Source organism: Colletotrichum godetiae, assembly GCF_030913485.1.
Source record: "Colletotrichum godetiae strain CBS 193.32 chromosome Unknown BDP55scaffold_15, whole genome shotgun sequence".
NCBI lineage: Eukaryota > Fungi > Ascomycota > Sordariomycetes > Glomerellales > Glomerellaceae > Colletotrichum > Colletotrichum godetiae.
Window position 1 is genome coordinate 54,269 of NW_026851263.1, and position 27,034 is coordinate 81,302.

General features: G+C 52.2%; 7 protein-coding genes and 1 non-coding gene across 8 annotated transcripts; 5 read left to right on the forward strand and 3 right to left on the reverse strand.

Moving 5' to 3' along the window:
- Positions 1–1,893: 1,893 nt before the first annotated feature.
- BDP55DRAFT_549664 (general substrate transporter) lies at positions 1,894–3,507 on the reverse strand (the record flags this gene model as incomplete). Its single annotated transcript, XM_060568948.1, has 2 exons — positions 1,894–2,566; positions 2,630–3,507. 2 exons carry the CDS (start codon positions 3,505–3,507, stop codon positions 1,894–1,896), a joined length of 1,551 nt encoding a protein of 516 aa, XP_060430988.1.
- A 7,660-nt stretch (positions 3,508–11,167) lies between these two features.
- BDP55DRAFT_727252 (uncharacterized protein) lies at positions 11,168–11,980 on the forward strand (the record flags this gene model as incomplete). Its single annotated transcript, XM_060579275.1, has 1 exon — positions 11,168–11,980. The coding sequence occupies one exon, from the start codon at positions 11,168–11,170 to the stop codon at positions 11,978–11,980; it is 813 nt and encodes a 270-aa protein (XP_060430989.1).
- Positions 11,981–12,946: 966 nt separating this feature from the next.
- BDP55DRAFT_t128 lies at positions 12,947–13,034 on the forward strand. Its single transcript has one exon. It is a non-coding gene; the product is annotated as a tRNA-Asp (tRNA).
- Positions 13,035–14,083: 1,049 nt separating this feature from the next.
- On the forward strand, positions 14,084–15,706 carry BDP55DRAFT_630495 (uncharacterized protein; the record flags this gene model as incomplete). The annotated part of the gene is made up of 1 exon (XM_060572158.1): positions 14,084–15,706. One exon carries the CDS (start codon positions 14,084–14,086, stop codon positions 15,704–15,706), a length of 1,623 nt encoding a protein of 540 aa, XP_060430990.1.
- Positions 15,707–16,449: 743 nt separating this feature from the next.
- On the forward strand, positions 16,450–18,680 carry BDP55DRAFT_659751 (Alpha/Beta hydrolase protein). The gene is made up of 3 exons (XM_060574561.1): positions 16,450–17,449; positions 17,527–18,109; positions 18,167–18,680. Exons 1-3 carry the CDS (start codon positions 16,790–16,792, stop codon positions 18,559–18,561), a joined length of 1,638 nt encoding a protein of 545 aa, XP_060430991.1. The 5' UTR covers positions 16,450–16,789; the 3' UTR covers positions 18,562–18,680.
- A 22-nt stretch (positions 18,681–18,702) lies between these two features.
- BDP55DRAFT_90288 (uncharacterized protein) lies at positions 18,703–20,012 on the reverse strand. The gene is made up of 2 exons (XM_060581307.1): positions 19,437–20,012; positions 18,703–19,336 (listed from the first exon to the last, which is right to left on the reverse strand). Exons 1-2 carry the CDS (start codon positions 19,858–19,860, stop codon positions 18,804–18,806), a joined length of 957 nt encoding a protein of 318 aa, XP_060430992.1. The 5' UTR covers positions 19,861–20,012; the 3' UTR covers positions 18,703–18,803.
- A 1,081-nt stretch (positions 20,013–21,093) lies between these two features.
- On the forward strand, positions 21,094–23,351 carry BDP55DRAFT_659755 (family 47 glycosyl hydrolase). Its single transcript, XM_060574562.1, has one exon. The coding sequence runs from the start codon at positions 21,446–21,448 to the stop codon at positions 23,258–23,260; it is 1,815 nt and encodes a 604-aa protein (XP_060430993.1). The 5' UTR covers positions 21,094–21,445; the 3' UTR covers positions 23,261–23,351.
- On the reverse strand, positions 23,332–25,118 carry BDP55DRAFT_740499 (Tannase/feruloyl esterase; the record flags this gene model as incomplete). The annotated part of the gene is made up of 2 exons (XM_060580419.1): positions 23,332–24,823; positions 24,869–25,118. 2 exons carry the CDS (start codon positions 25,116–25,118, stop codon positions 23,403–23,405), a joined length of 1,671 nt encoding a protein of 556 aa, XP_060430994.1. The 3' UTR covers positions 23,332–23,402.
- Between the last annotated feature and the right edge of the window lie 1,916 nt (positions 25,119–27,034).

Below are 27,034 nucleotides of genomic sequence, written 5' to 3' on the forward strand. Positions count from 1 at the left end.
AATGAGTATTGTTGCATCAGGTCATATCGCGGGAGCGCCATCTGTGGACATTGCGGCCATGTCCGCTTTACTGTTATCAGCGAGTTCCTGGCCAGAAGATGCGCGTATGCGCGTAACTCGCCACTTTGGACTGTACTTGGAATCACTTGCGGAAGTTGCTAAACGAGCGGGTGGGCGGGTGGGGGGACGCGAATACCATCGCCTCGAGGCTGCTGAGAGCTGAATCTTTACGCCTCATCTAATCATGAGCCACGGCAATCGGCCTCGGAGTGATTATCATGCCGCAAAGAATGATTTCGCTCATGGAAATACAAGCAAACATGATACGAGGAAGCATGCGTTCGACGCGTCTAGACAGGGCAACAGAGTTGAGGGGCAGATGCGAAAACCGGATGGGAAATGAAGCGGATACCACTAACGGCCTGTCACCTTGCCATTTTAGGGGACATCCGCCCCGATCTCGCGCCGAGGTTATGCTCAAACACAAACTCACCTCTATCCTGACCTGTCGCTGTCTCTAGCACGTCGTTCTTGGGCTTTTCTCACATCTACGACATCAAGCATGCAGTTGAAGATCCAACCAATCTTGAAGTTGATGTTGGATCTAGGTTCGATCCCTTGAAGGTGGATCGACGTCTGCACTGAAGCCAAGTGAAGCCAAGTGAAGCCAAGTGAAGCCAAGGTGAGGCCAAGCCAAGCCAAGAGTCTTGGCTGGACTGCTAAGAATCTTGGCCCAGCGCGACATCTGTGATCTTAGATCTGGGCTGCAGGACCCCTCGTCGGTAGTCCCATCTGAGATCATTAGCTGACCAAGCTGTACTCCGTAATACCTTGTCGGCAAATGATGTCACCTTCTAAAGGAGTTCAACGGCGACCGTAAATGCGCTGAAGAGTGAGCGTTCGCGCTGCGTCCAGCCTACCTTACCGATAAGAGATTAAACGTAGTGTGTTGGAGATCTCCTTTGAGGTATTGGAATTCTTTGGGCTCACAGGGGGGGTCTTATGCCTCTCCTTCTAGACATCCTACCAGAGACCGCGATAGCTAGCTCGCTCCTACTACTGCGCAGAATCTTTCCTATCATTCGGTCTCTTGAGCATCTCATGGATTTCTGAACGAATTCTATGACTCGAGGCCAGTAGCCTTGTAGGCTGTCGCTTCAATTGACATAGAATCGCCGAGCGTTTCTAATTCTTCGTCTACTTGTGCCATGATGACTGGAATTTTTGCGCAAATATTGGAGCAAAGAAGATACCTGTTCGACGATCAGCTGCCCAACGCCAGTATGGCCCTCAAACTGGCCGTACTGGTACTTTTTCTCTTGACCGGATTGAACTCTGGACTAAACCTGGCTTATCAGAGTTTCTTTGGCATATCTGCTGCAGGTAAAAGTGTGGTAATCAGTAAATGGGTGGCTGCTTGTCAACGTGCGTTCTCTTACTATCGAAGTACCATACTATCTCATCGACTTTGAGATGGCGTAGGTACAGATACACAAATACTTATTTAGAGTAATGTCATTGAATCACGAATAAGTTGAATGTTTTTCCCTTACAAGCATGATTTGATGTCGAAAAACTAAGAAGGAGCAGAATCGGAGATGGACTAGACACGTATGCAGTGACACCTTCTTACAGTCAATGAGATAGCCCAGCTGAGAGGAGGTACCTCAAATCGGCAGACGGCTGGATTTTGGGGGCGTTCTGCACACAATCTTGTGACCTGCATGAGATAATGTGGAAATTTTCTACTGAATAATATGGCCTTCGCGATGTATTGCAAATAACATTGACCCTTCGCAATGATCATGAGATGCCCCAGCCAACGCCGCTGGAAGTGGGATATCCTATCATCTAGTCTTACTCTGGCCTGTTATATGTACAGTTCTGGTAATTTCAAGCTCCCTCCAAGTGGTCCGCCTTCTCGCCTTTCTCAGAGTTGAACTCCTGCGGCATGGCAATTGGTCTTGTCTTGGCATACTTGACTGTGGCCATCATGGACGGCGACTCGCGGAACAACAAGTCAATCTCTTCTAGATTACGCCCTGTCGTCTCAGGGAAGAAGAAGTAGACCGTCACCGGCATCGCAGCTGCGATCACGGCGTAGACAATGTAGTAGCGCCATCCAATGGTGTTTAGAGCTACGGGCGTGACCATGATGACGAGAAAGTTGAAAAGCCAATGGTTCGCCGTCGAGATGGAGCTCATTGCCATGCGAAGACGCAGTGGTGCGACCTCTGTGCAGTAGAGGTAGTTTGCGCCCATGAGACCAATTGGGATCCACGTGTTGTAGAGGAATATGAAGAAGGCGGCTGCGATTTGAGCAGGGTAGTTGCTGGTGCCGAATGATGTTGCGACAGCGAGTGCAATCATGCAAAGAGACATTCCGGTGCCGCTGACGATGAATGCTGCGCGGCGTCCGAACCGGTCGATCGTGAAGAAGGCGATGAAGGAGGCCAGAAATTTCCAGGTCAGAGTTCCGCCGCTGAGAATGCGAGAATATTGGCTAGAGAGACCGAGACCTTGTTGGAAAAGAATGGGCGCGTACACGCTAACAAGATTGGAACCACTGTTGCACTCAGAGTCAGTCAAACCGTAGGTGTGAAAAACAAGTCGAGTAAGGGCAACTTACGCCATCTGTTGGAAGAATTGAAGCGACATGCAGAGGCAGAAGCGATACAAAAGCTTATCTTCGCCCATCTTCAGGACATCCTTTAAGGAGACCTGTGTGCCCTTGGTTTCTTCGAGGGAATACTCGATTCCACACAGCTCAGCCTGAACCTCCATCGAATCCGCCGGGAGCGACTTCAGCACGGAAATCACGGCACGAGCTTGCTCTGACTTCCCCTTCATGACAAGCCATCGAGGTGATTCCGGGAAGAAGTAAATCGAGGCCATCAGGACGATGGAGAAGAACACGGCGATTGCCAGAGGCGGACGCCACGTGATCGGACCAGAGTGGAATTGGAAGAAGCCGAGATCGATCCAGGATTCGAGCATATAGCCTACACACATGAACACGCCAGAAATGACCACTTGTCGGCCGCGATTAGCAGCAGCGGAAGTCTCAGACTGCCAGACCGGGACGATGGAGCTAAGCTGTCCGATGCCAAGGCCGGTGAGAACACGGCCAACGACGAATTGAGGGAGACCGAAGGCAGATGCCATGAGAATTTCGCCGATGAGTGTCATGATGGCAGATACGAAGATAATGTTGCGGCGACCATAGACATCGCCGGTCCATGAACAGGATAGTGAGCCGATGGTTGCGCCGATTGTGAACGTGGCGACGATGAATCCTTGGAGCGTAGAGTTGGCCGATTTCTCGGCCCCAAATGTATTGACGGTGTCGATCTCGGGGAAGGTTTTGACCCAATCTTCCTCCGTTAACAGGCCGCCGACAACGCCAATGTTATAACCATAGAGAATGAAACTGGGCGCGATGATGAGGGCGATTCTCAGATTGTTGAGGGCGTTGCCCGTCAAGCCAAAGTACTTTTTAGAACCCATTACTTTTTGGAGTGCTTCAGCGAGCAACACGCACACAAATGCAGATGCAGTCGAAGAAAAGGAACAAGGGAACCGAGAAGAAGAAGAGACACAAGATGTGTGATGTCCTCTTTTCCGCCGCCATAATTTAAGGGAGTAGGGAGAAATGAGTGTCCTTTTAGTCTCAGCTCAGATCTATGGCCCCACGAAGCGCATAGATAACTCCATGATGGAGCCGCGTGTGCGAGAGTGCGGAGGTATCCAATGCCTTCCGTGGTCCCCCATGGAGAGGAGAGAAGAGTGCGGAGACGTGGGGCCAGGCCGACGGTTCTTTGGAGTGAGAAGGAGGATGCACCCTGGATAGCGTCCACTCTAGCCGTTTACATCGACCCCTAGTCCATTCCCCCGGAGATATCTGAGGAGTCGAGGGCTTCCTGATCGAGACATCTGAACCACTTGGAAAGATGGTGTTCATCAGTATGTTCGTGGGGTATAAAGTGGGTTACCGGAGTCTTCGGAGTTCCCGCCGTGCAGGACCTGGGGTTTCATCGCGGAGTTGTGAAGACAATGTGTGGATTGAGGCTTGCGAGATATGTTAATCACCTCAAGTCTCATTGGTAATGCCAATACGTTGGATAAAACGTTTCTGCCAAGCTTTTGTCATCTCCGCAAAACCCCAGAAACATGCACCATGATCATCCCATTCAGACGAAGTCTGGTGCTCAGTTGACGTGGGAATTGGCAGGTCCTGAATCGTTCGGCAGCCTGAGTCTCAGCTTGTGAGACCTTGGTGATATCTCTTGGCATGCACTCATCATCAGACATGTCAACACGAAGATAACACGCCCCAGAGACACCTTCCAATTTCCAATGATGCACGGAGATATCACAAAAGATTGAGTTGTCGACGTCGTAGGCAAGGCGAGCGAAAGGGCCGAAAGCTCAAGAGCCTCTTGCATCATGCACATTGCAAGCACACAAAGAAACGGAATTTCGGCAGAGTATTGCCACTCTTTTCATACGCCCTTCGTGGGGAATGCTAGTTTCGTCGTACAAAAGTTGTATCGATCAGCAAGCCTGACGGTATTTGGACTCGGGATGCACACCGAAATCGTACTCTGCCTGCTTAGATGTAATTCTTTTGGGGGCCATCACCTTGCTTGCTCCCGCTGTCCGCCTCCGAGAAACACCGCATTTATCGGCCCATTTGAGTGGGGGGCGCGCGAAAGCGAAGGCGCGAGTCAACGCCGTCTGCGGTGTTTCGCTAGGCCGCCGAGCGGGACTTATCCGGAGTGGATATATGAGCTTGTCCGTGGTGTATCGTTCCTCCGCCTGTCGGTGGTGCGTGCTCGATATTACACTCGACATGTTTCATTGATACAGCGGCATTCAGCGATTTTCTTGGAAGAACATCTTCGTGTTGTTTTTCATAAGAGTGCCGATAACTTTGTAGTTGCTAAATGAGGCTCAAGTTAAACACCAAGAATCTGGTCCTCTAAGGCCTTGGTGGGACATCCAAGCAACTGTGCTTGGCTGCCGATGAGTCTTGGCTTCTGCCAAGAGCGCCTCAGTATTCGTTGAGCCTCAGCCGTTGCGGCAGAATGCAACCCCCGACTAACGTAACGGTCATTAGATGCGCCGGCAGACAGGCATTGCGTAAGTGCTTAGACCCTTGGTGCTTGACACCTGCATGAACCTAGCGAGTCTAGGCTCGAATTCAGTCTTGGACCACCCGTTATTAGAACTACTTCGGCCTCGGGGAATGGGCGGTGTGTCTGCGAGTTGCGACGGGTCTTGAAAATTAAGAGATCAACGACGCGCCTAAGCCGTGGGATGCTGTTTTGATGCTTTCATTGAGTAGCTTCCTGTGCTCCCAATACTAAATTCATCACTTGGGTTCACAAATGAGTTAGAATGTAATCGCTTGCCCGAAAGCGTTAAGGAATCTCCCTTCCCTCTTTGCCGGAAGCTAGATATAGCAGTACTCAGAGTGCATTAGCGTGGTGGTGTGATGACTTCACTGGCTGGACACTTCCAACTCATTTTATCCACAATTTCTCAGGTGGCACATAACATCCATGCCATAGTCTACATGCATGCATCGGCGTGGAGGTCACGGAAGCTACTTTCGTTCGCCGGCTGCTCTTTGGTGTGCGCAAGTACGTTGTCCGCCTCGGGCAGGTGAAGGCCGCGACGGAGAAACAATGCTCACCTCGCACGCGGCTGCTATTGTTCTACTTAGATGATTCCACTAGAGTCTGAACACCAATCGTGTAATTACTCGACGGGCTTTGTCCGAGATCGAGACGGAAAGCAGATACTTATACAGCCGTGCGTGCGCATATTTGCTCCGTTGTCTCCTATTGCAAGTTGGAACGCAGCATTGAGGCATTTCGGCCGCATTTACCTTGAACCACATACCTTGAGCCGTGCTGTCATGGTAGCAACATCCAGTAAGATTACATTAACTGACAGCAGGGCATGGGAACAGCAACTGGTCAGATGAGCGTAGGAGGAGAGACAGATATCTGGCTGCCCCGTGGTACCCGAATCTAGGATCCTCTACAGACTATCGAGAAAGTGGACTTCGAAAAGAAATTTATCGCTTGAGTCAAGTAAAGCAAGTTACAGCCATGATTGCGAGTCTACAAAGGGTGGATGATGCCAAAAGGGGGCACGAACACCGACCATCTTATCCATAAACATGGTGAGATATCACATAAAATCGACATTGAAAACTCTCTGGGGCTGATCTACATTTTCTGCATTAAGATTCAAATTCAAGGCGAGCAAGGATTCAAGCAGGTCACTCAGAGTAAAGCGGGATTGTAGAGTAAGCAAAACCTGGATTGTCAGTCATTCAGAGGCCAAAGACGCTATCTAATGACCATCCCTATCTATAAAGAGACTCTGCTTTGGCCATTAAACATTCGTTTTCTTACCCTTTTCCCAATGACGACGGACAGTTTGACCCGCTTACTGCCCCCTTCTGCCTAAACTTTGGACATGTTTACTAAGGTCGAAACGCTAATGCGACTTGCATACTGTCTGTTTTTGGAAACAATTATACAAACAAGTGCGGACTACATTGTTCAGAAGATTGCAAAATCCCTAAAGAATTACCATAGCAGCCGCATTATGTAGTGAGAAGAACATGGATAAGAAGGTTTATAGCCTATGCCGCTTCTCTTTTTCTACACGAGGTAGTCCAGAATAGCTCAGTGAAGACTGCCTAGCAAAGAATCACACTCCAGACATGTGAATTCCCCATCACAGTAATATTCAACTTATCGAAAACATTAGAATAGGTAGTTTAGATAAACAAACAATTGGGCTAAGAAGTGAAAACGGCCACACAAAGATCACCCAATATCCATTCATGTTCGTTCCCCTCTCCACCACGACATGCATGCTTGATTACGAACCCCCTTATCTCACCACACGACTGAGCCCAAGCACTAACCTAGTGCAAAATAAGTCTTGGAACACCCATACTTGATTGTTACATATAGCCATTCAAATCACCACGGTTTCGACCTAGGTTTGGAACAAAGCGGTATTGAGACAGGCAATGACCGAGTCTCCGTTGGTAGCCGTCGATGATAAGCAGGTCAGGGCTGATCCAGCAGCGAATGGACCAAGGGCAACTGTACACAACGGCAGGTCAACGATCAGCTCCGCTGCAGTATCACCTGCCAGGGCGAGACAAGGCTCAGGCAAAGTCGAGATACACTGTGTACTGAGAGCAGTTGTCAGGCAAGTCACGATGTCCTGTCCAACACTCAGAGCTCCAATGACGTCGGTAGCAAGACAGGTTGCAGCATTTCCAACACCGTAAGCACCAAGTGCTGCCGTACACGCCGGGATCGCTGCAATGAGAGCAATGCCATTGATTGAGGCGAGGCTCTGGCAAGGCGCGGGGACTGTGGCACAGACCGAGGGCGTAGGAGTTGCTGTGGCGGTCGGGCAATAGGCGGAGTTGGTGATGGTGACCACGCCGGATTGGAGGCCGAAAGCAATCTCGAGACACTGAATGATGCTCGTGCCCGTGGTGGATGATGTGATAGTTCCTGTTGCAAGACAGGTTGCGGCACTACCGGCGGCGAAGGGGCCTAAGGCAATGGTACATTGGGCCACGTCCGCGACAAGAGCGAGGCCGTTGGAGGACGCCAAATCCGTACACGCTGTCGGCAGGGTGGAGATACAACGCCCTTGAAGGGCGGTAAGAATGCAGGTTGCGATGTCCGAGCCGGTCGTGGTGAGACTCACGCTGGTTGCAAGACATGTCGCAACGTTGCCTGCTGCGTATGGGCCAAGGGCTACGGTGCAAGATGCCAGAACTGGCACTAGAGCGAGGCCATTAGTAGTGGAAAGTGAGGCGCAGCTTCCAGGCAGGGCAACGTTGCAGTACTCCGAGGTGCTTGTTGCAGTCACGACGCATGCGGAAATGGTGGAGCTCTGCGAGGTTGTGGTCGTTGGAGTTCCACTCAGCGTGCTGGAAGAAGACTCAGATGACGAGCTAGACGAGCTAGACGAGCTAGATGCAGACGAAGTTGAGCTTGTGGGGGACTCAGATGACGAGCTGGATGAAAGAGGAGTTGCGCTTGAAGAGGGCTCAGATGATGAGACAGACGAAGCTGGAGTGGTACTCGAAGAGTCAGAGCTTGTGCTCGAGGAAAACGAAGATGTGACAGGCTCAGTTGACGTGATAGACGAAGAAGAAGTGGAGGTGGTTGGGTCAACGGAGGTCGAGCTTGATGATTCAGAAGATGAAGAGGATGTGGCAGAAGATTCCTGGGAGGTGGAGGCAATGCTCGAGGAAGTTTCAGAAGAGCTGCTCGAGTCGGCAGAAGATGTAGTCTCGATGGCAGAGGAAGAGCTAGCAGGGGGCGACGTCTGGCTGGAGCTCGTGGCTGGGTCAGATGAGGTAACTGATGATAGCGACGCAGTGGCGCTTTCAGAAGTCGTAGGGTCAGCCGGAGTGAAGATGATCACAGTTCCAATTGTAGCAGTGCCAGTAGGAGCAATTGACAGCGTGGAGGCGACAGTGCCAGTCCAAGGACCGCTGATAGTCGTGTAAGGGCCCGTGAAGGTAGTCTCAGCGGTGGTAGGGACGAGTACGATTTCAGTTCCGGTGGCATCTGTTCCAGATGGAGCAAGAGTCACCGTGGTAGGAACAGTGCCGGTCCAGGGCCCGGTCAAAGTTGTGTAAGGCCCAGTGAAAGAGCTGGCCACAGAAGTAGGCGTCAAAACGATCTGGGTTCCGACCTGGTCGGTTCCTTGAGGCGCAAGGATGGCAGTGGTAGGAACTGTTCCGGTCCAGGGACCAAAGATGGTTGTGTAAGGACCAGTGAAGGGAGTGATTGTCGGGGAGGAGGTAGGCGTCAACACAATCTCAGTTCCGACTTGATCGGTCCCTTGAGGGGGGAGGAAGGCAGTGGTAGGGGCTGTTCCAGTCCAAGCTCCAGTAACGGTGGTGTAAGGTCCAGTGAAGGAGCTCAAGCCTGCAGATGTCGGCAAGAAGACAATAGCAGTGCCGGTTGGGTCACTTCCCTCAGGCGCTAGAGACAGGGTTGTTGGCTGGAGTCCAGTCCAGGTGCCGGTGATCGTCGTGTAAGGTCCGGTGAAGATAGCGGGTGCGGCAGTAGGGCTTAGAACAATCTGAGTGCCTGTCTTATCGGTACCTTTGGGTGGAAGAGTGACAGTCGTCGCGATGCTTCCCGTCCAGGGCTCGGTGAGGGTGGTGTAGGGCCCGGTGAAGACGTCCTGGGCCCCAACATGTCCAGATGATTCGGGAGCCAGAACAATGACGGTACCTGTCGGGTCACCCCCGGCTGGGGCTAATGTCAGAATTTTTGTGCCCGGACCAGACCACTGGCCTGCAGTGATAGTCGTGTAAGGGCCGGAGAAGGCAGCATTGTCCGTGATCGCAGGAGTACAGATGATCTTGGTTCCGACCTCATCCCCGCCCTTGGGAGGGATGATAATTGTGGTAGGCTCAGAATCAGGGCCGCCATGAGCAGTAAGTGTAGCGCAGGGACCATCATATGTCGAGACCGAGTTTCTAAGACAAATTGTATGAGAGAACGATCCAAATAAGTGATCATAGCAGAAGATCATAGTAGAGCTTACACAGTAGAGGTATGAGTGATGGTACTGGTGACCACAAAGTCCGACACGAGGAAAGTCGGAGCGTTGGTGATGGACAAGACAGTACCGGCAACACTCAACGTCGTGTTGGAACAGATATCAGCACTGAGATGAACAGGGATCTGCTCGACCATCACGTAGGCCTGGACAGTCACAGGGTCTCCGGTGGGAGCAAGGCAGCTAGAGGTGGCTGACGCAAGCTTGGGAGCCAGGACCGAAGTCAAGGCAGTGGCAAGCGCTGCTTTTCTTGAGGCGCGCATGTTGGGACGGGGGTGAAGGAGACGTTTGCTGGGACTGAAGGTTTAAGTGAATGACAGGATATAAAGGAGTAGAAGAGAGTGATGGCATTATTCTCCTTTCTTCTCGAGATCTCATGTAGTTTATATGCGAATATGAAGACACTTTTTCTTGCTCTTGTGCAGCCAGTACTGAACAGAACTTACTCAGTTTGTCTTATCTGTTACATTCCGTCTAGTCGACTCTTGAAATTCAACAAGGTTGAACTGGAACGCATGCGGAGAATTGTAGTCAGCTTCTATCGCAGCCAAGTAAGCTATTCACAGCTCCTCGACTAGAGCATAGGAATTCACAGAGTTTTACAGATCATACGAGTACCATGGAAACTCCGCCCTTGCAAACCAGAGACCTAGAACGTGCATGCTCGAGATCTAGACGCGCATCCAAATGATGAAAACAGTATAATCTGGACTATTATAGCCTGACATCTTATCCTCAGCCCTTGGTGTCACATCTCACACTTCCCTCTTGAGAAGATGTTTTCCAATGTCCAACAACAGCGCCGTAGACTTTCCAGTACCGGCCGTAGTTGCCGAGGGTCGAGCATGCTGTGGGTCAAGATCGCAGCTGAAATTGAGAGACACAAGGATTGCTCCGTTATCCCTGGCATCATCCTGGCTGAGCATCACTCCACCACCCAAAACACCAATCAGTCGACATCCAGCTACCAAGAGAAGGTTCCAAGACGAAGATCCTCATTTCTGTTTGAAAACGGTCTAGAACACCACATGCGGCGCTTGGGCTCCAAAATAATACCTCACATCTGGCGCGATGTCACAACATTCACTTCATGCCATCTGTATCGAGGTCTCTATATGGACGAGAGAATTTTCAGTTGAATCTCTTAGGCCATTCCCCGCTCGAAAAGTCCAGGATTGCTGTCGCTTGTAAATGTTGACCTTTCCCAGTCCGTCAAATCTTACGCAGTCCAGTCGGAATGGAGTCAAAGTGTAAAGAGACATCACAAGATTCCGTCGGCTGGATCTCGTCGGCTGCAGAATCATCGAAAGCCGGATACAGACAATTTTCGATTGCTAAGGAAGTTGTCCGCGTTGGGCTGGTGATAAGGGAAAACAACAATGATCATGTATGGCAGCCTATATAGACTGTTGTATCCAAACACGTTCTGGGGCCATTCAGATTCATCAGTCCCAATTCTCAGCAACCTACATTGGCTCCTCGTTCCCTCGTCAAAACCTCATATTCTCTATTTCACTACCTGCCTCACATAACCATGCATCCGCAACTCTTGTCCTTGTTCGCTGGGCTTACCCTTGCGGCCCCTCATCTTGGTCCTAGGGACGATGGCTGTGGCGGGATCGTCAGCTCTGCCGTGCCTATCACTGTCACTGTTGTCTCTCCAGTGCAAACAGTTACTGTCAGTACCAACAACGAGAATGCGAGCTCAGATACCTATCATACGGCAATCCCTACCGGTTCTCCCGGCTCTCCCCCGGTGTCTTCCAGTGGAATATCCGAGACGCCTCATGGGGCCTCGCCGTGGAGCAACAACACCGCCTTGCCCAAAGCAACCTTCACCGTTATTCTTGGGCTTCCTAGCCCAAGTCCGATTCTCCCTACCGCCTCTGCTGCCCCATTAGTTCAACAGTCAGGGGTCGGAGAGCAAGCTGCATCATCATCGCAATCTACTTCAACGAAGTCTGGCAGTATCATTGCCAATACTGCTAGCTCTCCTCAGAATTCCGGTGGCCTCATTCAGAGTTCATCAAGCTTGGCAGCAGCAGCACCCACTGAGACCGGCGGTGTAGCACCAACCACCATCACGACCGTGATCCCAATCACTCAGGCTTCTCAGAGCGGAAGCAGCGCCCCCCTTGAGACGGCAAATTCTTTGTCGGCCGTAACCGGGAACGCCTCAGCCAACGCCTCAGCAAACGCCCCTTCGCAGACCAGTCAGAGTGTGCAGTCCCAGACGCCTGTTCAGGTCTCGGCTTCGACTGGGTCTCAAGCAGCCTCCTCTTTCTCAGTCACCAAGATGTTTCTAGTCTTCATTCTATTGGCCGTAGAGGGATTCTTCATCTGCTAATCGAGTTGAATGCCACTCGAAATGGGGTAGGCGAAACACCAAAGGTAGTAGAAGAGAAGAGCCGATATGTCGCGACGGGTTTGTACCGGTGTTGTGATGGGTAATGGGGGCTAAATAATGCGTGGATGCGTCAGTTTGCTGGTCAGTGGCCTGTCGTTGGTCCGAGTCAGAAAGCCGTTGAATCTTGTGTGAGACATTCGTCTCATTTTGTGGCAGTTTTTCTTCATTTTGTGGGGTAATTAGCCTTGGAATCGTAATCATTAGCTCTACCATTTTAATCTATCTGTGCAGATATTTCCGGTATTCCGGCATCCTGAACCTTGTCGAGCTGACTTTGCCATTTTGATACTAAGACATGGAAGCTAGACTAGCCTATGTGAGCCAAGGGAGTCGTCTGTCCCCACACTGATTCTTGGTATTCTGCTTGCGACGAAAGGATGGAGCAGAGCTGGAAGTACGAAAAAGAATGTTCAAGTCCAGGGGATCCCGCAGCTGCTTCTTGGAAGGTGCGTGAGCTTGTGGTTTAGCCTAGGTGGTTACGATAAGGGCGGTTCGAAACTTCAGACACTACCGGGGCGCCTCTGCCATGGTTATGGAAGACGCTTCCTTTAAGCGTGAAGGTGATTTTTAGCGTGTCAGAATATCCCGAAGGACAAGACAGGAGCGGATTCCGAGAGTCAGGTACGCCAACGAAGAATCATTTCCGTCTACCTACTAGTCTTCAACATCGCTTGAACATAATCTAAACTTCAAAAATCAAGACGCCTGGAACCCGCGTGGTTGTCACTACTCATCACGAAAAATCTAGCGCTTTAGAGGCAAGGGCATCCATCCGAAATAGATGAAACCTGGCAACAGTGATGGCACTCCTCGTGATGTCTATGGGTCTCATGCAAGCTTATATGGGACGGATTTTGTCCTTCGTCGCCAACCCAGCAACTGTCACTGGATGTCAACATCCACCAATCCCCGATAGTCTAGTGGTGAGGATATCTGCTTGTCATTGAAATTCAAGGATTCGCAGGGGACCGGGGTTCAATTCCCCGTCGAGGAGTTCTTTTTGCTTTTGGGGCGATCTAAACTCTCTAGTCTGTCTGGCACGTTAGGTGGTATTCCAGACATAAAAAGGTGTTGAAGTGTTGCATGACAGCGTCTAGGAAGAAAGTCCCAAGACTTTAATTGAATCTCCGACGGAGAAATTCCTTCAACCATCATTTGTGTTTCTAGCCGACTAGCGTTGTTGGCAGCACTTCGATATATATTTACAGACAAGTCGTGGAGAGTGGAGGCAATTTGAGGAAGCGGGAGCGCTGCGCGACTCATTTATTAGAATCTTGAATTGAGATGACTTGAAGAAAGAAAACCCGGAAAGACTTAGAAGACTTGTGCTCCTAACTTCCATTGATTCTTTGGTTCATGGTGACCTGGGAGCCATATATGATAATATATCGGATGACACCTTCCTTGAGCTCAGGTAATAGCAATACCTTGTGTATCCATCAAGACCTCGCGACTTTCCTAGTAGAGCTTTTCAATATCGGTTCTTTGATATTGAGACCTCCGGAAGTGTTGTTGTGCAGACTCATCAAAGTAATATCATGAGACTATTCTGAGTTGCCACGCACAATTATCGCAATAGCCACGCCCCAGATGTTCGTATTCGCTATGACGAACACCTCCCAACGCGGTCTTCTACCTAATCCCAACCACAGCCTAAAACCGACCGAGTCATCAATTACAAATTTATCCTTCCATAACTGAAAAGCACTTGACACAAATCTCGAAAACTCAAATCTCATCGCGAGAGTACTGGGGAAGACCATGATGAGAAGTAAGCTGTCCGTCCTAGTGCAATGCAAACCATCAAGTTTGATTGGTCCTCATATCGGATTAATCAGTTACTAAGCTTCAACCTTCCAACTAGGCCAAAACCGTTCATCGGACATTGAAACAGGTCATCGAGATTGTAACATGCATGAAGATTGCGACTCTGAATTTCTTGTCTGTTGTCTTCCCTCTCCCTGATTATCGTGGCGTGTGTCATTATTCAGCCCCCGCAGGAACTCAACTTTTCAAGCCATCACGTCACATCCACGACTTGTTATGGCTTCGACTACACAGAATTCAACACTTCCCTCCTTATCGTTAGCTTCCAAGTTTCAGCGACTAAACGGTTCCCGAGCTATTGCAAGAGTATTGCGATGGGACACGACATGGACACTCGCCCAATGTCCTTTCTGCGAACAACCCCATCGGCATACCATCAGCTTCTTCCCAAGCGGCGAGGAGAGTGTACGTCAGCCGAGGTCAAACAGTCCATACACTTTCCGAGGATTGGAGCCAGAGACAATGTGGTTATTCATCGCACCATGCATTACTGCCGGCTACACATACAGGCTTGTCTTTCCTTTTGAAAAGCATGATGCTGTGAGAAAGCTGTCGTGGCAGATCGGGACCTCTCTATCTGACAAGACTGACAACTCCCATTTTGAATGTTTCGAAACGGTTAGTTTCCAGGACCCCGGAGTGAATCCTTTGCCGGAGCCTACCCGGTCAAGTCAGAGCAACAGCTTGATGGACCACTTTGAGAGCATCAGCATCAAAGACCATGCTGTTCCTTTTGGAAACCAGAGACGGGACAATGTCATCAGCTCTGCCCAGGCAAGGGACTTGCCAAAGTTTAGGACAGAGGCAAACGAAAAAGGGGATCGTTGGGGTTGCGTTCACGACTACCCGACTTGCCCTCACTTCAACCACGACCTACGCATTGAAGGAACTCTAGGCTCTCCAAGACTATCCATAGAGGTGGCCCACGGCAACCGCACAAATGTGCAGGAACTCCTTCGACTAGGCGTAGACATTAATGCAGGGGACAATCGAGGCCGCACACCCCTGATGGAGGCTGCCCTCTGGACTCGTGTCGAATTGGTCGGGATACTCCTCGCCGCCGGGGCAAGTGCGACACAGAAAGACCGAGACGGGAGAGTTGCTGCCGACTTTGCCGAGGAGAATGATAGAAACGACGAAGAGAGGGAGTATCGCCACGTCGATTACGCAGAGAAACCGTTCAAGTCAAAGAGCCGTCGGAGACACATTAGAGCTCTTCTTGGAGTTGCGCCTCCTATTCATTCTCAACTCGCCAAGACGAATCTCGCCAATTTGTCCCAACCCCGGTTCGTCAAGTCTTCAGACGCGAAAACTGCTGTGTTGATTAATTTAAAACGAGGCATCCCGATCGCGCGTCAGGATCAGACGGTAGGTGTCCTTATTCGAGGCGGATCCTTTGAGACAGTCGTCGCCGTTGGCGGTTGGGCTGGCATCGGCACCCAGTCTCCGTTGATTGGGAGCGAATTCAGCAAGCTAGACTCTAACTACTGGGCGTATAAGACGCTAAGCTTTGCAAAGAGAATTGGGTTCGTTTTCGAGCCTCACGAGCTGGATCCGAGTTCTGCACAGGGGTTGCATCACGCCAGTCACGTCGAAGCTCAGTTGCTTTGCTTCGTTGCGGACAAGCATCAATTATTTGTTGAGGACGTTGATGATCGCGACAGACAAATCAAACTCGAAATTCTGTTCCACTACCAACACATGGAGACGCTCACAAAGGCCGAGATTGTGATCAGTCAGAAGCCATTTTCTAGTTGCCTCCTGTTTATGGAATACGTCGCGAAGCGAATGTGGTTGGATTTCGTTGTGGTGGTGGCCAAAGAGATAATCCTGACATGAGGTGGCAAAATTCGAGTACATTGAATCATCAGTATTGGTTGTACTTACCATATACCAGTCATAGAACCACCATAAGGGAACAGTCTAGTATACACCAAATTACCCGATTAGGTTGAGAATGCCAAAGGCTAGGAATTCGCTGGTATAGTCTTGGTTTCGCTTTCAACCCCTCGGAGTTGTGAACAATAATCCAAGGTAGACGAGCGACTTTACTGTTAAGTAATGTCATCAAGAAAACGGCGACTGGGTCAAGACCTACCTAAACCACTACAATATGAGCACTTTTGTCGGGAGATCCGAGGATTGATATCCAGTTATTAGATCCTTGTTGTTCATCGCAACTCGGGAAGTGGGTAGAGTGTGATCAGAGATGTTCTCGATATTAGTTCCGGCCCGTCTTCTCGCTTCAACCCCACCTCCCACACTCCGCGAAGCTTGGCTGGGCTGAAGATCGGCACGTCAAGCTACAAGCATCGCTGCCCCCAAGGGCCAACGACTCTTCTCGAATCCTGAACCTGGGGAAAGCCAAAGCCGTGAAGGACGTGTTTAGACTTGTGGGAACCGATGAGTACTCAAAAAAGTCAAAATCGAGTTAAAGGGGACGGCAAGTTCCTTGCGCTAGAGCCAAGGGATGGCGAAGCCGCGCAGGCGATTCATGAACTTTAGCCACACTAAGAGTTCATCCCACTAATAAGGCCCTCTTGGTGGGGCTTTTGCGAGCGAAATAGGCCAATTGTGCAGTTGTTTAACCTTGGAGACCCAGAGATGTTCCCCACGACGCTCGCTTGTCGAAAAGATCCTTAATGTTGGGTTTTCCGAGGAGGGTGGCATGACGATTTGCAAATGAGGCTCAGAGGTGGACAACGTCACCCGGCTCGGAGGACGCGTCGTTGTCACCGGTTAGAATGGCGATCACCGTCTTGGTGAAAAGTCCGCTCGAAAAAGGAGTTCAAGAAGTGGTAGGCTTTCTGTTATATAAACAGCCCCACGATGTTGACCTTGAAACGGGAAGACTCCTAAGGAGCATCGCAAACCAACAACATTCGATCGCTACTCACCTTCGCTTCAAATCTCGAAATCAAGATGAGGTTCACAAACACCTGCCTGCTGATGGCAGCTTCGGCCGCGGCCCAGACAACCGCCCCGGCCCCGACAGCGACCTCTGGCTCCGGATCCCTCCCGTCAGTGACTCTCGACTACTGCACTGTTGTCGCTACCGCCGGCAACGAGTCCGTCGGCTACTACAAGTACCAGAACATCCGCTACGCCGCCGTCCCCACTGGCGATCTCCGATGGGCCGCCCCCCAAGCACCCCCCGTCGAGACGGAAGTCAACACCGGCGACTTGGCCTCGGCCGATGTCGCCTGCAGCTCCGCCGAGGACTGCTTGTACGTCGACGTCTGGGCGCCCGCTGATGCCGCGGGCAAGAACCTGCCCGTCATGGTGTGGACCTACGGTGGTGGCTTCACCGGTGGCAGCAAGTCCGAGAACACCCCTGAGGGACTCTTCGACCTTTCCACCGACTTCGTCTACGTCGCGTACAACTACCGCCTCGGTATGACCGGCCTTGCCAACGGCCCTACCTTCTTGCACGAGGGTGGTACCTCCAACACTGCCATCTGGGACGTCACGGCCGCGTTCGAGTGGACCAAGAAATACATCAGCAACTTTGGCGGTAACTCCGACGATGTTACCGCCGTTGGCTTCTCTGCCGGTGGCTCCCAGACTCTCTTCCAGATGACCGTGAGTACTCGTCTTGAACTGACTACCAGACATATGAGCTAACTCCTGTGAATCGCTTCGCCGGCCGCGCCGAGCAGCTTTATAACCGTGCCTACGTCATGTCCCCCGGCTTCGTTCCCGGCGCCGGCCACCAGCACGCCGAGGCCTTCTGGCAAAACGTCTCCACCGAGGCCGGCTGCTCCGGCGGCAGCCTCGAGTGCATGCGCTCCATCGACTTCGACACTCTCAACACGGCCGCCACCACGGTCCAGGACGCCTACGACTACCAGTTCCAGCCCCGCGTTGACGGCGACATCATCGCCGACACCTACGAGGCCCAGTTCTACCAGCGCCGCTTCAACTTCTCTGGCCCCGTCGTCATCACCCACGAGCAGCACGAGGCCAACGGCCAGGCCTACGATGGCGTGAACACCACCGACGACGTTGCCGCTTACCTCCGCATCTTCTTCCCCGCCATCAATGATGCCATTGTTGACGAGATCATGTCGCTTTACCCCGAGGACGACTACACCTCCCCCGGTCTGCGCTTCTCCGACATGAAGCAGCACTTTGACTTGACTGCCCACAACCTGGCCCTGACCCACGCCATGAACAACCAGACCTGGAACGCCATGGTTGCTCTGGACCAGGCTACTCATGGCACTGACCAAAGCTACTACTGTAAGCTTATTTTCCCTCTCACACTGCATGTCATATGTCATCTAATACATTCAACAGGGTACAGCACGTACTCCCTCTCCGACTCCACCTCCAGCAACGGCAACACCACGTCCAACTCCACCGCTTCCAACTCGACTGCAACTTCAGCCGCCGCTTCGGCAACTACCTCCTCCAGCGCCGGTGGCCCTGGCGGTGCAGGTGGTGCCGGCGGACCCGGAGGCTCTACCTCTGTCAACGCCACCGTCGCCGTCATGATGCAGAAGTACCTCATGTCCTTCGTCTTGACCGGCAACCCCAACACCATGTGGTCCGAGGACAAGATCGAGTGGCCCCAGTACGGCAACAGCTCTGCCGCGGGCACTCAGCTTGTCTTCAACACCACCTTCTACCTTGAGGAGGACGACCTGGCGAATGGACAGGCCAAGTTCTGGAACAAAGCTCTTTGGTACTAAGCGAGATGATGCTATTGATACCCCCTAGATATAGGTCCTATTCTTGTCTGTATTGACTACTGTTATAAAAGTATATAAACACGATATTAAATTCATCCAAACATCCAAGTTGTTCAACTCCGTAAGACAGGTTAAGCCATCTATCATTACGAGATGTCTATCTACCGAAGCCGACTGTGGTATCATTACATGCTATCATAAGGTGAAGACTACATAGGAAAAAGTCGTCGCGATTACGCAGATCAGCTTCTCCGAGGCTCTGGTGACCACCCAGGCAGCTCCTGAGGAGCAAAGTGGTCCGACACCAAAGGAGGTTTCCACTCGTTAGGCGCTTCGTGAACTTGATCAAATACAGGCGGACTGACGTATCGAGCAGGCGGCGGCCCCGGCGTGTAGTATTGCACCTGTGTTTGGGCTGCCTCTTCTCGGGTACGGCGCTTTCGTCGACGGAGAAAGATGAACAGCCATGCCGCGAGGATCCCGAGTGCTAGACCACCTACGGAAGCCCCAACAGCCGCGCCGATGATGACTGTCTTGTCATTTGTTGCCTCTGGCTCCGTGGTAGGGTTGGTTTCGAGACCGCTTGTAGGACTTTGTGTTGAACCTTGAGTTACGCTACTTAATGCTACCGAGCTCGGGTTTGGAGTATCCGAAGGATCGGCAGAAGTGCTTTTAATAACGGTTGTGGCGACTAAAGTCGACTCGGATGTTGTTGACGATGATGATGGAGTTGGTGTGGCTGCTACGCCGATGGTTGTGATTGCTGTTGGTGATTCTGTGATGATGAGGTTGGCATGTTAGGACTTTGCTCAAAGAGTTGCGCAAAATTGAGAAACATACCGAGGGAAGAAAAAGAAAAAGCACAAATGACTTACGCTGGAAAAATAGGACATTCTTTTTGGCCGTGCAATTAACCGTGTCCATGACCGAGTTGATACAATAATACAACTCCTCCGCCGTCCCCTCACACTTTGCAACCCCGATGCCGCCCCCCACGTTATCCGTCTCCGGGTTGATGCAGAACAGAGGACAACTCGAGCTCCGCCAGGACCGGTCAGTACACGAGCCTCTCACGAGCTCTGTCGCTCCGTCCTTGGATAACTCTTTGCCCGTTGCCTCGCACATGGCGTTCGAGAGGCACGCGTAGCCCTGCCCGCAGCACGTCGACTCGGCCGTTAGGTCCTGGCATGGTGTATCGTTGGGAGCGATGCTGCCGTCTGGGTAGTAGCAGGCAGCTCGCACCTGTACCACGGAGAGAAGAAGGGTGATTAGGAGGGACAGAAAAGGATGGGATGCCATGGCGTTGATGCTCCTGTCAACCCAGAACTCCAGGTTCCAGACTGAACTTGACGGGTTGATGTTCCCAGAAGGCACTGCACAAGTGAGAGTATGTTCCAAGGGAGAGGCAAGCAAACCACCAGATTGTGACAAGCGGGTTGCAGCGAGGCACTAGCAAGTTATCAACTCTTTCATGGTTGCCACAACTCCCACCGCAACTCCGACTCTACGGGCTGCGCCGTCTACCTCAGATACCCACATCAAACCATAACAACCCGGTACGCCCAATCCTTTTTCAGCCTGTTGCAACAGGATCCGGTCAACTCTCAAACAGCCTCGATGCTCAGATGCATCGTGAGCTCTTTCGCACTGTCTCTCTGCAACCTCCCGACACAGTGTCTCATCGATTTGTTGACTCGTTCGTTGGTTCAGGTCCAAGGATTAAAAGTCTATAGTCTCAAATGCTGTGATAGGACGGCCAAGACAATTCCCATGTCGATACTATGCAGCTAGTAAAAAACTCAACCAATGGCACAAAGCAACAAGCGGGTTTTCCGTCCCGACGGAACGGTACGACCACTCATATGAATTTGCCCGGCGTTAAGCTGCATATTGAGCGAAATTAGAATGGGCGTTTTGAGCGCGCGTTACCACCTTGCAGCAGTTAGCCTTGGGGGTCTCTGTTGTGGCCGCCGTCCAACCTTTTATCGTGGGCCGTTGAGACTTCTGACGCCGTGAGGCCCGGGTACGGTACCTCTAGGGACCGGTTCGACTTGAGAGATCATCCCGCTTGCTTGGATTTGACTCACTTCTTTTCCCACCAAAGTCGGCGGCCCGGAATTGAAGGCTGGAGCAAGGGGTGCTGAATGGTGCAACGGCACTCGCCATGCCCAGACCGAGCTACCCATGATCCCTGGTCCAACAGACAAAACTCGACGCTGCGACGAGCCGATGTGGTCATATTGCCGAATCACCCAAAGACTTATCGCGCAGCCTCGATCGCGAATCCGTACTGTACAGGGCTGCACGGGATGCGTCTCCTTTGCGTCCCTCTCAGACCATCCCCTTCTCCGCGTCCAACGGTAGCGATCAACCGCCAAGATGTGAACGACAAGGATCACAACCAGTGCGCAAACCAACAGACCTCACATGCATATGCATTGAGAATGACTGTCAGGGGCGGCGCCGCCGCCGCCCGCACAACCCAAAGTCTTTAAGCGCCCGACTTTCCCGCCCCTCTTCTGCCTTCTCTTCCTCCAGCGGCACAGCCAAACGGGGAGCAACAAAATAAAGAAAGAGATAAACGAGCAAACAAGTCCGCAACCCCTGAGGCCCATTCCAAGTTTCCCATCAACCTACAGACGGGGGTTGATAAGGACAGAAATCCGGCCGGGCCGCAATCTAAAATACGTAAACGACCGTCGAATCCTGGGCCCGAAGCAAAGGAAACAGCAACAGTCTCGGTTTCTGTTCACTCTCGTTCTCTTCTCTTGCGTGTTCTCTATTTTCTCACTCTTCACGACGCGATATCCACGTTTGACACGTGTGTATCCAGACCGGAGAGTGACAGTCCTAGATACCCCCCTCCAAAAGTCACAGAGAGAAGATGCTCCTGGCAAGGCGAAAAATGCCAGGCATCGTCCTCCTAGGCCTCCCAGTCTCCCTTCTCCTCCTCCTTCTCTGGCACAACGACGGCGGCCTGCCTACATTCCCAACATCCTCATCTTCATCAGCCATCCCGCCAAAACCGATAGAATGGATGACGGAACAAGACAAAACATACTTCTGGCGGACCGTCAAGGTCCACCACCCGGCCCCGGAACCCCTCCGCCAAGTGCCCGCCGTCTCCTCCATCCGCTTCCCCCAAGTTCAAGCCCATTTCCCGCCCGAGACGAGCGCCCAACGCCGCGTCCGTGAAGAACGCCAACAGACCGTCAAAAAAGCATTTCAAAAAGCCTGGTCATCGTATCGGAAACACGCCTGGCTCTCAGACGAACTGACCCCCGTCTCAGGCGGTCGTCGGAATACCTTCGGAGGCTGGGCTGCGACCCTCGTAGACTCCCTCGACACCCTTTGGATCATGGACATGAAGTCCGACTTTGACGAAGCTGTCACCGCCGCTGAGACTATCGACTTCACGCACACCGACCTCGACGACATCAACGTGTTTGAAACAACCATCCGCTACCTCGGAGGCTTCCTCTCAGCCTTTGACCTCTCCGGCGACGTCCGCCTTCTCCGCAAGGCGGCCGAGGTCGGCGAGATGCTCTACAAAGCCTTTGACACGCCCAACCGCATGCCGATCACCCGCTGGAAAGTCGGCGATGCAGCCCGCGGTGACGCCCAGAACGTCGGGAACGGTGCCCTGGTAGCGGAGATCGGAAGTCTCTCGATGGAATTCACGCGCCTCTCAATACTAACAGGCGACCCAAAGTATTGGGACGCAACACAACGCATCATGGAAATCTTTGAACGGCAGCAGAACAAAACCAACATCCCTGGCCTCTGGCCGCTCGTCGTGAACCCAAAAGACGAGGTCTTCAACCAAGGCGACGACTTCACCCTCGGCGCCATGGCCGACTCCCTCTACGAATACCTTCCCAAGATGTCCGCCCTCGTAGGTGGACGCAGTGGGATGTACAAATCCATGTACGAAGCCGCCGTGAAACCCGCCATCGAACATAACCTGTTCCGGCCCATGACGCCCACCAACGAAGACATCCTCATCGCGGGGCAGGCACACTCGCGCGAGACGAACGGCCTGCACACGATCGAACAGGAGCCGCAGGGCCAGCACCTCGTCTGCTTCATGGGCGGGCTTCTTGCCTTGGGAGGCAAACTCTTCAACCACCCCGACGAAGTATCTGTAGCGAGAAAGCTCGTCGACGGTTGCGTGTACGCGTACAAGTCATTCCCGCACGGCATCATGCCAGAGACGTTTTACATGGTTCCCTGTCCCTCCAAAGCCGAATGCACCTGGGACGAAGCCCTCTACAAAAAACACGTCCTCGAGCGCGCAGAAAGGAAGGACGACGACGAGGTCCTCACAGCAGACGAAATCATCAAGAAGGACCGCCTCGTCCCAGGCTTCTCCGCCGTCCCGGACCGGCGCTACATCCTCCGCCCCGAGGCCATCGAGAGTGTCTTCATCATGTACCGCGCCACAGCCGATGCGAGCTTGCTAGACTCCGCATGGGACATGTTTTCGTCCATTGACAACGTCACGAGCACGGAGCTGGCGAACACGGCGGTGTGGGATGTCACCGCTGAGGGGCGGCCTCCGCAGTCGGATTCGATGGAGTCGTTTTGGATGGGGGAGACGTTGAAGTATTTCTATCTCATCTTTAGCGAGCCTGGGTTGGTGAGTTTGGATGAGTTTGTGTTCAATACTGAAGCGCACCCTTTTAGACGGTGGAAATGAGGGAGTTTATGCAGATGTCTGTGTGTATATATACCATGTATGAATAAATGGTCTGGATGCAAGTGTCACACGTTCCCTTGAGATATCCACGCTCTGATATCTTGCTCCAACTCTAAGAGCACATCACCCTAGACCGTCGACCTCAAAGCTCCTCCTTCTCACCCTGACTAATCTTCTCACCCGGGCTAACACAAACCCATTTCTTGCCATCCCAAACACCCTCCTCAGGATAAAGACAAATCCTTCTAACCTCCTCATCAACAACCACCCTCCCATCTTCTCCCACCTTGAACCCCCTGGCATCCAACTGCCCAGGCGCAACCCCATTCTCAACCCACGACCTCAACTTCTTCAACGCACTCCAGGGAAATGGCGCCCCGGTCATCGAAACACAGTGATTCACCCCCGGAACCTCAAAATACCGCCAGAACCCTTCAATCTCAACCCCGCGGCTCGCCTCAATCCCCTTTGCCTTCTCATACAACCCACGTCCGATCTTGATAGAGATAGCCTGGTCCGCCATGCCGTGCCACATCAACACCTTCCCTCCTCGCTCCCTAAACCTCCTCAGATCCGGCACAGGCGTCCCGATAACGGAATCAAACTCCTCCACGCCCCGCCGGAAAACATCCCGGAACGTCTCCCTCGACATCGTCTCCGGGTCAAACGTAGGATCCTTCTCGATAAACAGCCGAATCCACTCATCCGCCACGGAAAACGGCACGCCCTTACACCTTGTTCGATCCGCCTCATCCTCGCAGACGCTATTCATCATAGCAAGGAATCCCGCAAACTGCGTCCCAGGAACATAACTCGGAAACATCGCCGTACCCTCCTCGTCCAAAACTCCCCCCACAACCTCCTCAACAATCTCAACCGCCTTCCTCGAAACCCTCCCCTCGATTTTGCTCCCATCAGCCCCCTTACAAGCAAACTCCCTCCCCTCCGCCGACCTCACATCAAACCCACACTCCCCGACCCTTCCAATAATCCCATCCCTCTTCCCATCCCCCAAATCACAACTTTCAACACCAGCAGCCACAACAGCACCCAACTCACACCCAGAAGGCCAATAACCCCTCCACCGCATAACCAACTGCCCAAGATACAACGACGTCACCATGGCAGGAAACTCCACCGCAGGACACATACTCAACACCCCGTCAAAATCCCCGGGGTACTTCTGCGCAACAGCCAGTCCCTGCCTTCCCCCCGTCGAACACCCCTTGAAGTAACTATACTTCTCCTCCTCCTCATAATACTCCTTCAAAACGGCCTTGCCCACAACAGCGAGCTCATGCAAACTCCGGTATCCAAAGTTGACCAGCTGCGGCCAATCCAGATTTCCCGGGCTTCGTAGCGCCCAGACATCGGGCGGAGTGCTAGCCAGATGCCCGCCGTCCGTAACGGCGGCGACGTAGCCTTCCTGGATTGCGGCGCTCGGTGCGTCACCGTCGACTTCGCCGACTACGAATCCACCGCCGCCTAGGCCCATGAATCGCCTGTTCCAAGCGTTCTTCTCGAGGGGGAGCCAGACGTGCACGTTGACTACATCGTTGTGGCCTGGATGGGTGTATGATACCGTGACGTTACAGAATGGTGGGATACCGGTGGTCGAGGCGGATGTTGTGGAGAGAGATGCCTCGGAGAATCGGTTCGGGAAGCCGGTATAGTTGTGGACTTCATTGGCTGTTGTTTTGATGTGTTGGAGACCGAGGGTGGAGGGGAATGTGAATGTTGAGGGGTCGCATTTTGCGGATGTGGATGCTGATGCGGAAGTTGAGGGTGTGAGGGCGGCCAAGGCGAGGAGTGTTGTCCCGATGAGGCCCGGGGGCTTCGGGATCTGCGTGATGAACATTTTGACCGGGTGAAGCAGTTCCTCTTCGTCGGAAACAAGATGGAGAGATCCACGAACAGGAAAAATACCAGTCCCTGAAATTCTTATACAACAAATCCAAGAAGCCAAACACCGAGCGAGCCGGTAATAAATACTCATCCCCCATCCTCCGTCTCCATCCCTCGGCCCCGTTCGTCTCTTGCAACGTTGTGGATACTCCAAGCTAATGACTCCATTCTCCAGGTTACAAGTCTTCATCTTTTCCCCGCCCTCCCCCTCCCCCTCCCCCCGCGTTGTTACCGGGCTCAGACCACAAGGTAAGTTGCAACTAGCAAATAGGTACCGCTCCGCCCGACTCCCGCGCCCGATCTCGAAACAACCATCAGACGATTTCCTTCAAAGCCAAGGAGTTCATGACCTGGATTGGGACTCATCGGCGACCCGGAAACCTACTTAGATAATACTGTAGACACCTCATCCAGCAAGTCCCAGGGGCTTGGCCTCGCACTTCCTACGTACTTGATACTCCTCACGTACCTACCTCTATGGGGAAAAGAACACGAGAAAAAAGTACCACATTGAATACCTAACCGTCGTCCAATGATCAAACGCCAACGGACTTCCGGATCCATCCCAGACTCCGATCATAAAAGCCATAGAAGTGATTAGAAAACATCTCCAGCGGCGGGGAATGGGAAGGGTTCACCCGCGGCGACCCGGCATCCTCCGGCCCCGGTACCTCGGATCCACCCTCAACGGGCTCACCGCTGAAGAAACTTCGGCAGACAAGATCGGCATTCCTCCGAAAAGCGCCGGGGGGCTGATGAACCATAAGCAAGTCCACGGCGTTCATCCTCAGAGATCGCCCAGCACCATTGCCCCCCATCAAAGTTTGAAACCGGGCGCAGATTGGCAGATCCATCAAATCTTTCCCCCGCGTCTTCCAATCTCTTGATTGTCGTCACTGAACCTGCTTCATTGGCTGGAGGCTGGCAGACGAGCTGCAGCGCTGCTGACTATAGCCACATCATCGTGCATTAAGGGGCTGGCCATCTCTCGCCCTACCTCAGTGTCGTTCCCCTCATCGCAAGCAAATTCACAGAGCAAATCACTGAATCGCATACAGTCACCAAGAGAGAGAACAATTTCCAGATAAGATAATCATTGAGAGCATGTGCGTCGTTATTCCTTCCGGTTGTACGCCTACAGACACATGTATACCGCCCGATCCTTGGTGATGGCCTTGAAACCATCGCTTCCAACTTTGTGAGCATCGACCAGGCCTCCCGTAAAATCAGAGTTGCCGGTCGTTACCAAGCTCGGGTATCTTGTCCACATATCCGCCAACCTTGCCCTTCCATTCCTGGCCTGCCTCCATATACATGCGTGCAGGCCGACTGTTTGTCCGTCTCAACCGCAGAGAGAGCGACACATTACTATCCACCACTGAATCCATCATCCCGGAATGAGTGGGTATCTCATTGATCGTGAGCAAACGTTACGGGGAATCAAAACCGAGATAGGAAATTCTACTTGCGAAATCACTGCCACAGAAACCGTAACCGTCAATGGTAAACCAAACCTGATGACTAAATGAAAAGGAAATCATAAATGTTGAAGCAGGATATCAAAATAAGAAAAGAAAAGATAAATGAGAACGGAAAAGTGGAAAAGTCGACCGTAATCCAGATGAGCTGAGATGAGGGTGGTGACACCCAGACAGATAGGAGAGCAAAATCAACGCTATGTTTCAACGCCTGCCATAGAAAAAGTGCAGTTGCCCACCAAACTAGGTAAAAACGGGATATCATGGTAAGAAAGCGACTGTATGCCATGCAGAGATTGGAAGCCCTGCTGACATGTTTCCAGATAAGAAAAAAGGAAATTCGTCAGTCGTGTTACGTATATGTACCATCGCCTTATGGCACATGGCGGAA